Raw genomic sequence first — 11933 nt, forward strand, 5'->3', positions numbered from 1 at the left:
AAGTGGTTAGAGCGCGAGTTTACTGGCCGGAAAGTTCGTGGTTCCAACCCGCCCTCTGCCTCTCGACTTCCCCTGTCTAGGCTTGGGCAACCTGGTAGTATCCCAGTCCTCCTGCTTCCTTCGGGTAGCATGGCAGCTACGTACCGGAATCGTGTTACAGCTGGGCAAAGATCAACGACGAATAGGTATTGGGAAGCTGAGGTTGGTTGAGTCCATCAATGGTGTGTATATTCTGCCAAACTACAGTCGATTTCAGGTTGTCCCTATTTCCATGCCAGAAAACGGGTTACTCATTGGTGGAGAAGAGCCCAACGCCTCAGATTACTCATTGCTCCCGGTAAACTCTTCCTAACTGATCGGATCACTGGGTTAGTACTGGGTGTGGAGTAGACGTTAGGACCCTGCCGGTATTCATGTTGCCAATGAAGGATCATTCAACATCAAGCGGCCACCGCGCAAATTCTACTCGCAATCAGAGCCTTTGGTTGCTCACAAAAAAGCAGAATGAGTTAATCAAAAAGATGTTGCTCAACCTGGAGTTTGTTACGTGCTTCAATGTCAGTGTACCTTGGTTCCGCCATTGAAAGTTGCCTAGTCAGGACGGAGATTCACGTGTACGCACTAAGAATTTTTTCAGCTGGAAATGAAATACCAGCTTAAAAATCACTAAGTCCGCCAGTGTTAGTAGCCACTGTATTACGACCTGCGGAATAAAACATCGGACATTGAATCTAGCTTGATAGGGGCGTGTGTAACATTCTGAGTCAGGACAAGAACGTCGAAGTCTGACGAAAGTGTGTTCAACAGAGGAGGCATTATGAGAGAACTTATGAAAGCCTCCTTCCATACGGTGAATTCGCTAGAGGGATTTTGATCTACAACATTCAGCAATGACACAGACCTTTGCTGTACTGATGGAGTTCCGATTGTTTCATTGCATCTCAACTTTGCACTAGACTTAGTGATTCACTCGTGGTGGTTGCATATTGAGATTTTGGATTTTCGCTAAAATACGACGCTGGAAAGGCTTCCTCGTTGCTGTATCCCCCTACTCATAAGGTTGCTGAAACTCCTCGACAACCCACGACTGGTTTTGCTTTTTTGGGGGGCTCATCAAGTAGGTGCAGTCCCCGAGTTTCCGTCAACCTTAGGTTTTACTTCAAGCCAAATTGGACAGATTTCGACTAATGCAGTCATTTGCATATCAATTTGGTTTTGACTGGAGACTCATGTGGAACGCAGCCGAATCTCTCGTTTATGATGCTTTTAAGCTACTGAATGGGCTGTACCATGCCGCCCTATGTTTCAATACGGTATTCGAGATATCGTGATACAGGGTTCCAGGTGACCTTTCTGTCAAAACCAAATTGATATTCAAATGGATGTGTTCGTTGAAATCTGTCCATTTTTGGTTCAAGCACAACATGAAGTTGATGGAAACTCGGGGATTGTGCCTCCATGATAGCCTCAAGAAAGAGCAAAACCGGTTGTGGGCTGTCGAAGGGTTTTCAGCAACCTTATGAGTAGTGTATTATGTCTATACATTTATCGCGACATCTGGAATATCGTGCCAAATGATACATGAATCAGCCTGGTGCAGCAAATTCAGTTCCTTAAAAAATCGCAAACGAGAAATTCGGTTATGTTCCAGGTGAGTTTCCTGTCAAAGCCGACTTAGTATGTAAATGGGTGTGTTTGTCGAAACTACTCCACATTTTGGCCCCTTATTAGTCCTCAGTTCCAGCCAGGCGACTATCGCGACTTGTTTGGAGGTTAATCAAACGTCGCGAAATTGAATGGCCAATCGAATCACGCGACATCAACAACACGTACTGACAGGGCGACAATCATTACTGCTAGTAGGGTAACGGTTATTGTTGGCTTGCGCATTTATTTTATGTTAATTAGTATGAAACGGACGAGATAGCTCAGTGGTTAGAGCGTGAAAATACTTACCGGAGGATCTGTGCTTTGAATGCGGCCCCTGCCTCGCGACTTGGGCAACCTGACAGTATCCCAGCCCACGTGCTTCGTTCAGGTGGTATGGCGACCAGGAACCGAATGCGTGTCACCGTTGAACGATTATCTCTCAAAAATTGTTATGAAATGGTTTCGTTAGACTACGTAATCGCTTATTAGATTTACCTGGAATGTCCGATTCCTACCTCTGCACAACTCCATGATGCTTTCGTATCCGTCGCCGTATTTGATTATTGGTTACGCTAACTCCATCAGCCTCAAGATCATCCATTCACAGCCATCAATTTCATGTCAATGGTTGTTTGATAGCAGAAAAATCTAATCCGATCGGTTTTCAGAGCTGTTCCTACTGAGACTGCACACCAGAATACCTTGAGAATTGCTCACCAACGCTATAACATCTGGCATCCAGTATACGTAGTTTATTTTGCTAGGAAATTTTCCATTATTATCTCGAATATCGTGCCAACTGAAGCATGGGGTGGCCTGTGTGCAGCACCTTCAGTTGTAGAATACCATAGACGAGAGATTCAGTTGCGTCTCCCGTGAAAACTAAATTGATTTTCAAATGAGCGTATTTCTCAAAAACAGTCCAATTTGGGTTCAACTAGAAGACAAGTTTGACTGCAACTTGGGGACTGGGCCCACTGATGAACCCCAAGAAGAGCGAAACCGGTCGTGAGCTGTCGAAGAGTTTTCAGCAACCTTGTGAGTAGTTTCCTTTGGGGATGACTTCGTTAATTTTTGTCGTTAATGCAGCCGCTGTGAAGTTGCCAATGCACGGCGTCATGCTCGTTATTAAACTCTTTTCCTGACCCCTAAGTTTTTTTTAAATTCCAAGCAACACGATGTAATCCCAGGACTTAGGTTCTCCTCACTGAGAAAACTCCGAACTCTATAAATAGTGGCATTCTAGTGTGACACTAAGGGGAACGCTGCCATCCGAGAGACATTTTGGGCGGAATGGGAGTTTCCGAGTTGGGGTCCTCTGGAGGAGACAAATCTTGGAATCACTGAGTGAATTTCCTAACGGAGTTTCGTTAGACGTACAAGAGTTGTCTGATAATTTATGCTGATACACGGGCGTCTCCCAACAGTCTGCCTTACTGCTGTGAAAAGTTTCGGCATCCATCTGGAATTTCCCCTCGTGAAAGTGACCGATGCATGCGCATCGGTATCGGCCGGCTCAGTTTCGCTTTGATCCCTCTTCAGAAGGTACTTCAAGCAGGCAGTACTGCTCGCAGCATCTGTCAATAATTTCTCACCTAACTGCAGCAACCGTCGCCATGTCTTGGCAGCAAACTGCCATATTCTTCCGTCTTCAAGCGAATCTACATCCAGAAGCTTTCCTATGGTTCATCTATGCTGGTTTTCAAGACGTTACTATATTTTTCATCGGTTTATCCGAGCCCCGAGTCAGCGTCCCCATCACATTTGGCTGAAAGGCATCACAAGTGGTCGATTTATTTGAGTTTCATATTTACATTATCCCAGTTTTCGAGTATCCAACTCCTAAAAGACCAAGTTTGTTAAACTAGGAATTCAGATTTGTATTTTATCCGATTGCATCCATCTACTGAGAAGTAATGCACTACTACGAGGTTGCGAGTTTCATATTTACATTATCCCAGTTTTCGAGTATCCAACTCCTAAAAGACCAAGTTTGTTAAACTAGGAATTCAGATTTGTATTTTATCCGATTGCATCCATCTACTGAGAGGTAATGCACTACTCACGAGGTTGCTGAAAACGGTTGCAAACGTCAGTGTGTTTTCGTCAACCCGCCGACTGCTTCATTGTTTTGCATAGCACAGTCCTTTCTGTGAACGAAATGCAACTGTTTAAGGTCAGTAACGTTTATGTCGCCGGAAGATTTCCGTCTGTAAACGCTTCAATGAATCGGTGGAGTAACATGTGTGCCGCACGCGGACCGGAGCATTTTCACAGTCGGTCATTTGAAAACAACTCTGTCTTTACAATCAAGCCAATCTGTTAATCGATAAATTGATTTCTAAAAACAATACAGTATCGGCATGATCTCATACATCCCAACTACCGCCTTTGTATTGCATCTGTGTGAGCTTCGTGGGTGGAAGTCTCAACAATGAGTTTTGCAGTGATAAACCAAGATTCCCACACAGCGAACCCAATAGTTGTTGTCTCACCCAGGTTTCTAATTATGGCTCTCATTCTAGGCTGCCTCTCGTCTGGGTCACGTAAAGAATTCCAGTAACTTTGAGAGAGACTTTTGGAGATCATGAGAAAATATTGTGATATAAATGAGTATAAATCTGAGCGACTCTTATCTGACGTGCTTTTTCGAATGTATCGCCCCGTTACTTCCGTAGTCTGCTGCTTCGTGTGGTCTTTTATTGGTGAGTTATTCTGATGACAGTTTATCGAGTTTTGTGACGGTACTCAGGTTTTTTTCGCTCAAGGGGTATGAGCCTAGTTCACTCTTGGTTTATCTGTTCAGAGTTGGACAACTCGAGATAGAAATGTCTGCCCTCCAAATAGACACCCCTTAATCATACTACTTTTTGTGGCAACACTAAAGTTTATTCTAACCGTCAACTCCCTCCAAAAAGATACACTTTCTGATTGGTTCTTTAGGTGGTCACGCCATTTGAGTTCAGCCCTATACTCGTGGTGGGAGGGACTACCTAATACACCTTCCGATCTACGATGTTCCTCAGAATGCTACCTTTCATCTGCAATTAGTTGGGCGTATTCCGTTCGTTCTGCCACGAAGGCCGTTTCTTTGATCCAAAACGAACTCTTTTTGTCGTCTTTTGACAGTAATATGATGGTACAATGATAGCATGAGAATCTAACTTGAACGCACTCAGTGTACTGCTGTTCGTGACCGGGTAACGCTGAAAACTAGCGTTTGTAATTTACATTTAGAATGGACATCACCCCCGTTCACACCACAGTTCTGTCCTCTCACAGTTATTCTAGTTAGTGCGCACCAAATCGGGGAGGCGCTGAAACCGAGTTCCATTCTTAGTGATGTTCACCAGCTGTGCCTGGATTAGGACCCAAGATGGCTGAACTATGAGACGAACGTTTTGCAGTCATCATCATCATCACCATCAAAGACAGCAACATCAGTGCTAGCACTGATGCTTCACTGCCNACAATGAAAAGAAGAGGAAAAGAGTGGGTGGGGGATAGGACCTAGTGCTGGCCTATGTCAAGCATTCTGAGGTGCCTGCACCTCCAACCGCTTCATCAGACATTCTGGGAAGAAATTGACAGCACGAACGCCACTGACATCGATTAGCCGCCATTTCTTGCAACGTCTCCAGTCACTCACAGACAGTCATTCCACCAACGCACTCTGGACATGCCTCCAACCAATCAAACGTTGTCCGGGGTGCTTCCAGCACCCATGGAACTGCCGACCCTGGTGTTCAGGTTGATGGGTTGACACAATCAGAAGGGTTATAGGGTCACCGTTCCAAGCGCCGGACTAATCAGTCGCGTCGCTCAAGAATGAGTAATTTTGTCTGCTGGGACTTGTGGATTCAGATGAGTATTACGCGCACTTTTGGAGTAGTATCAACATGTTCACCTCATATTTCAACTCAACGTTAGACATTCGTATTGGGCCTATCCGTTTTTGCGTGAATAATCTTGTCGAGAATGAGAGAGTCGATCTTCGGAAAACATCGTCAGTGCGCGGTTGACACCGATGTCTCGTCGGATGGCGACGGAACGTTTGCAGGCCAATTGCCAAGCTCGGCGGGCGGGCAACTGTGCTTGACCCAACAACCAATGAAGTGTTAGACTTTCATTATTGTTCCGCAACTGTCGCTTGACCAACAACCAATGAAGTGTTAGACTTTCATTATTGTTCCGCAAATTACGCCGGTCATTGATGTGGGGATTAGAAGCACTCTACAGACAGTCAGTGGAGCACCACATCAATATTTATGGAGATTTGAACGAGATATTTGTCGAGGAACCAATCACTTTGTAGTTTGATAGATTTCAGTAGCCAATTTCAAACTGACAGAATATAATCTAATGGACTATCCTGGCCCAACTTGAATAAAAGGACAAAGTTCGATGGAATGTAGTCGTGTACTTTCGAATGCCATTTTAAGTGTATCACGACAATGTGTAACGATTAGTTCTTACGAGTTTTCTTCCTGTCACGTTTCTTCGACACCTGATATAGTCACAGAAGTCGACCGCATACAAACGGTAAGTTACTCCAAAAATTAACACGTCCGACTTCTCAGGTCGAATCCGCGTTCGTGATAGCCTTTGAATTTAATGATATTGCACAACAACAACACCGGGTTGCACGGAAAATCAATATGGTGAAAATTTTCAACCGGATCCAACTGTTATTACACAAATCCTAGTCTGATTTTGAGAGCTACAATCTTGATCGTCGATAAGTACGGAGTATAAAACGGCGGTAACGTGCTGAGGGCGACAGTTCACTATACACCAATGTAAATTCGCTGATTGTGACACATCAGTTGGTAGTATGCTTGGTCATCAGTGTTCAACGGATGTCTAGCCCGGATACCGTAGTGCCAGTGGGCACACTAATAAGCCATCCTCGTCAGTGCCTATAATCATCGACCTGGATGACACCACAGTTACGATCTAGTCACAGAATATGGTCATGATGCTCACCCTTCGGCAAAATGTCCAAACTCGTCCAAACCGTCATGAGTAAACGGCAGAAAGCAGCCCCACAAAAGCACCCAGAGCTATGGGTCCTCTCTGTCAGAAGTCCTTTGATCTACTTTGGCCTACGTTAGCTTTACCATACTCGAACAATGTTCTATGAAAATGTGTGGTCAAACAGCCCCCCCCCAGCTGCTGGGTTCACTGCCATCTGGATAAAAGCCTGGCGTCACGCTGAAACCCCGAACTTCATAGGCTGACATTAACTGCCCTAGTCATTACTAGCTACACGTCGCCAGCTATGTCTAAATACACCATGTCTAGATTTGATTCGGAAACTATTATTTCAGAACCACTTTACGTAGTTCAGAAGTTTAGGTCATTCCAAATTGTGCAGTAGAGTCATTTCTTTGATCGCAAGCTAAGCAGATATAGCGCTTGGGTCTGTTTCATCTTTACTCATATCGCAGAATGGAAGGGAATGGTCGATAACAAAGAGGGGAAAGAAACTAGAATCGGTAGTCCCAACTGAGAAACAACAAAGTGATAAGTTCAAAGGCTTCTGGCGAATCGCTGTGTAGCCTGTTTATATCGGATGATTCCGGCCCTAAAACCCACTTTAGTGATACGGACATGCTAAATTGGCTGATGTGTAACAGGCACTAAACCCACCGAAGTTCGGGATAAACCGCTGGTTTCAATCAACATGTTTGTCTGATTTGTGTTGATGGTTAGATCTACAAGCACTTCGAATTCCATGCGGTCTTCTGTTCCCCGGCTAAGTTAGATTGAGGAATAGTTTGGGTTACCAGACAGTGGTCACCATACGAATTAGTTGGTCAACCTCGACAGAGGACCCCAGTGCAATGCTCCTATGCCGAAGGACGTTTTGACAGAAGTCATACCTCCGAATCTGTCGCAAGCTAGCAGAACATATCACCATATTAATCAGGGAATTGAAATCGAGCTTTTGTACGGTCCTGTATGGACTTTCAGTTGTACAGGAGCTGAAGGACGCTGAACCCCTTTCAGGACCCTACCAACGGTCCTGGAAAGGGAAAATTATGGCTTTTGAGATGCGTTTAGGCCTTTCTCAAGAGTCCACTAATTCAAACTGTAGTCTTTGGATGTTTGAGTGCCAATTTGATAAAGAATAGCCAAAAGCTAGGAGTAGAATGGAGATCCACGTGTCGATATGGACCTTACTCATGGAAACGCTAACAGGAACGTCAGAGCAGAATATGTTTCGTCTTTATCACCTAACCTCACATTTCCCGGGTCAGAAGCAAACGTATCAACTCCGTCAGAGAAAGCCAAATTTTAGGCTTGTCTCACAAGCTTTGTGCTCAAAAGAATTCCAAATAATGGCGATAAATATTACGTACTCACGAAATTCAATTCCAAGGTGTTAGTAACATAAGTTACCAGTTTTATCCCCAAACTCTAATCAGTATTACCAATTTAGGCTAACCGAGGTTATCAACAAACCCGTTGACTCAATTGACTGAGGAAATCGGACGTAAGAACCTGTTTAGAGCAGCGGAATGGTTACATGAATTTTAACTTGATGGGAGAACTTCAACCACCAAAGTACATCTGTGATGTTCAGTCTCTGCTTATTTACACGCGCCCCAATCAAACGCTTTCCACTGCCCCCTATAGAGACCGTCCGATCACCCATGTGCTTAGTTTGGGACGATACAAGACGGGGCTATGGAGTGATATTGTTTCGGGCGACAGGGAAGAACTGGACATTGTTCCAACATTTAGCGGTGGTGATGATGACGGTAATGTGAGCATGGATGAGAAACAGGAAATTACGTTTCAAAATACTAATATAACTTCGTACTGTTCGCTATAAAGTGCTACCGCTAGGCGGACTGGTACGTCGGTGCGCATTGAATGATCTTGGAATGTATACAAATTTCTTCGCTGTCCACCCTAAACAGAAATGATCGTCTCATCTCTTTGGTACTTTCAGACGAACACCGTGAACAAACGAAACGTGAGCCAAAACGACTGGGGGTGACATTTTGTCTATGATCAAGAACATATCCGGTCATTCATGTCTTATTGATCGTAACAAATATTTTTCCAGATAATTCAGTACTCGGCCTGCTCATTTTGATCCGTATCAGTGTGGCAGTGTCCGCTAGCTTGCACAAATTCAGGTCAATCTTCGAGCAACATGACAACAAGCCTGTCATTTATTTTGGTGTGAGAAAACGTGTGCTTTTCGGCTTGCTTTTGATAGGCTCTCCGGGAAGGACTGCCTCATCTACCATAGTTCGTGTGACGAAAACCTTTGTATGTAAGACTTTCGGTCCCGCTAATCGACATGCCAGTACCGATGTAACGGTGGATACTACTGATGAGGCATACGAGTACTCGTAACTCCTCATCGCGTCTCTTGAAAAGTAAGATCTGTTACGGAATTGGTGGAGTGGCTTTGTGGCATTTACTCGCAATCGAGTAACAGTCAATGAATATCCAGGAAAGTTCAGGAAGACGCGTTCAAGGAGAAGATGGATACTCAGTTTTGTAAACAAGATGCATATGAGAGTTTTGCTCCCCTGTCCGATACCCTGTAACAGTTCACTTGGTGTCTCTTTAGTGAAGAACTCCGCAGCAAAGGCCTTCTTCCTTTCACCAACAGCTACTGACCGCGCACGGCCAATACTACTCACAAAAACTTTCTTATACCATATTCAATTCACTTTGGTTGTACGCATCGCGGAATAAGGCTTCCAAACTGTGAGCCTGTGAATCATGGATCACTTCTACGACCGATTTATTACGGAGGCATTCAAGGTTCCGTTCATGTTTTTCTTTTTTAAATGAAACTATTACTCAAAAGCAAATCAATAGTCGTATCTGTTCTTTAAAAAAAGGAGATTGTTTCCGAAAACCACGAAGTTCAAACAGTATCTCGGTTTTTCATAGTCGCTATTCAAATGGTTGAATAGCCCCTGGACTCTCATTTGTGACTTGTCAGGTAGGCCTAATCCACGACTCCCCGCTTGGCTTATGTTATAATTGAAAACAGAATTATGCTTGAGTTGTGATAAACACTCATGTTGCAATCGGACTAATATTGATGCCTAAATGGGTCTCAGTGCTGCTCGTCAGGTCGATAGAAACTCTTGACGACCCGCTACCAGTTCTTCCCTTCCTGAATCTCACCAGGTAGGTCTACTTATTGGGAATTTTGCAAAAGTAAAAAAAGAGCGGTGGGTTTGTTTGAACTCGCCACCTACGTTCAGTTTGGGACGAATAGAATAGACCAGACCAATCTGATGAACTCCAAGCAGAGTTGCGAGCTATCGACCTCATGGGCAGAGTCATCCTTTGATATCTTGAACTTCATTCCAGCTGAATCGTGAGACTACTTTCTTTCAGCACATTCATATCATATCAGGTGAATTTTGCTAACGCTGAGAACAAATGTTGGTTCTCACAGTGTCTTCAGTCGTTCAGTAGGAGTACCGTTCATTCCATGCTTACTGCAAGTTTGCTAGAAACAACCAGGATTCTCCTCGTAATTCCATTGGTTGAACACGTTCTTGTCGGTTATGAGACAGTGACCAATGATTTCCAAGTTCCTGACCCTTCACTGCTTCTTACTCAGCCAGAACGCCTTGGGGAAAATCACTTCAGCCTGAGAATATGCGATCTCAGAACAAGAGGCATTGTATGCAAAACCTACACTGTGACGGAAAACGACGCTGGTAGTGGTTTGTAACCTGGCAGTCTGTCGTTCGAAAGTGCCAAATCACTGTGAACATGGTGTGCTGTCTGATTGAAACCTCTTGAAATAATCTTGAGAGCTGAGGTAAGGAAGTCTTTGGAACACCTTGCGAATCTTTTTGGTTTATCGTCGACAGTATACATTGACTTCGTCTAGCCCATTCCAGACTCTCGGTACAAATCGCAATGCCTGGGAATCACATTAAATTTCTCAGGGGTTTTGGAAACCGCTGGATGGAAACCGACATTGAGAAGCCATTTGATGTCCCATCGAACCAGAACCCACGAAGAAAAGGCTATGAGCTATGGTTCTACAGGCCGGATGAAAAAATTCCTGCAGCCACAAAACAACGTTTGCGTGATAAAGGAAACTACTCACAAGGTTGCTGAAAACTCTTCGACAGCCCACCACCGGTTTCGCCCCTCTTGGAGCTCATGAGGTAGGCGCATTCCCCGAGTTCCCGTCAACTTTATGTTCTACTTGAACCCAGGTGCATGCACAGCGAGAAGAATACAGCTAGTTTATCCTTTGCAACTAGGACCTCTTTATGTGATAGTTTTGGGGATGTCTTACTCGAATGAATATACTGCATTTCTCTACCAGGAAGAGTTTCCCTGTATCTAAACCTGGCCAGAACATGTGTCTGGGAGTTCGTCGATGCCCTTCTTTAATTGGTTTTACTGCGCTGACGTTATTTTCAGAGACACGAAATAATTTTAATGGTTAGTCGAGTTTCGGTTACGATAGAGTACTATTTTGTTCTCCTTGTGATCTTTCTATATAGGAATGTCTTTATTGCAGAAATGTTTTCAGAATCGTTCGTCCCGGTAGATGACATAGTTTGTCACCTGACTCGTCCGATCGACCGGATTGCTGTAAGCTGTCGAGACGCAGCGACATTTTGGCTAGTTTTTTCGACAACTCACTTGTGCGCGGTTGTAAATCTGGACACAGGTTTGTACGAAAACGGGATGTCCGCGAAGCACTTTGGTGCTTCGCTAATGTCATATTAGTGAGCGAAATGCCTCAGATTTCAATTCCGGTAGAAAAAAATGTACCGTCATAACAAACTCTTTGGGTTCTAGAACATTCCTCTGAATTTCACGGATTATTGCAAACAACAAACAAACAAACATTGATTCCAACGCAAAGTTCGAATCTGACCACCTTGTCTGACGTGATCGAGTCACCTACTAATGCAGTGTATCTCTCCAGAAGACCGCCCGAAAGGAGAAGCTATATCTGAACTTAGAACAGAATTCCCTTGTCCAGAGTTCTTGTTTTTACTAGATGACCACCTCTTAAAGGAGGTGTTTTCACAAAGACGAGTTAAACATCTATCTTCGGCCAGCATGCGAGTGCTGTTATGAAACTGTTTGAAAGATACAGTCATCAGCATTATCATTGTCAGCTGTAAGAACCGCGTACTCGTCCTACACTGGTTGTAGCTGTCGCAGTTTCGTTCACCGATGATTTGGGGTAGGGGGGTAGGTAGCTGCGCATTGCACGCGTGAGCTGGTAAATTGGTGCATAAATCTAGCACTGTCAGTGGGTT

General features: G+C 44.2%; 1 protein-coding gene across 1 annotated transcript in view; it reads left to right on the top strand.

The window, feature by feature from the left end:
• The window catches only part of T265_11338 (hypothetical protein), a gene marked incomplete at both ends in the record, with an annotated part of 39402 nt that extends 32191 nt beyond the window's left edge, over positions 1 to 7211 (top strand). Inside the window, one exon of the mRNA XM_009177969.1 lies at positions 7101 to 7211. Coding sequence (XP_009176233.1) covers positions 7101 to 7211 — 111 coding nt within the window. The remainder of the gene's footprint in view (positions 1 to 7100) is intronic.
• Between the last annotated feature and the right edge of the window lie 4722 nt (positions 7212 to 11933).

This window comes from Opisthorchis viverrini (genome assembly GCF_000715545.1).
Source record: "Opisthorchis viverrini unplaced genomic scaffold opera_v5_476, whole genome shotgun sequence".
Taxonomy (NCBI): Eukaryota; Metazoa; Platyhelminthes; class Trematoda; order Opisthorchiida; family Opisthorchiidae; genus Opisthorchis; species Opisthorchis viverrini.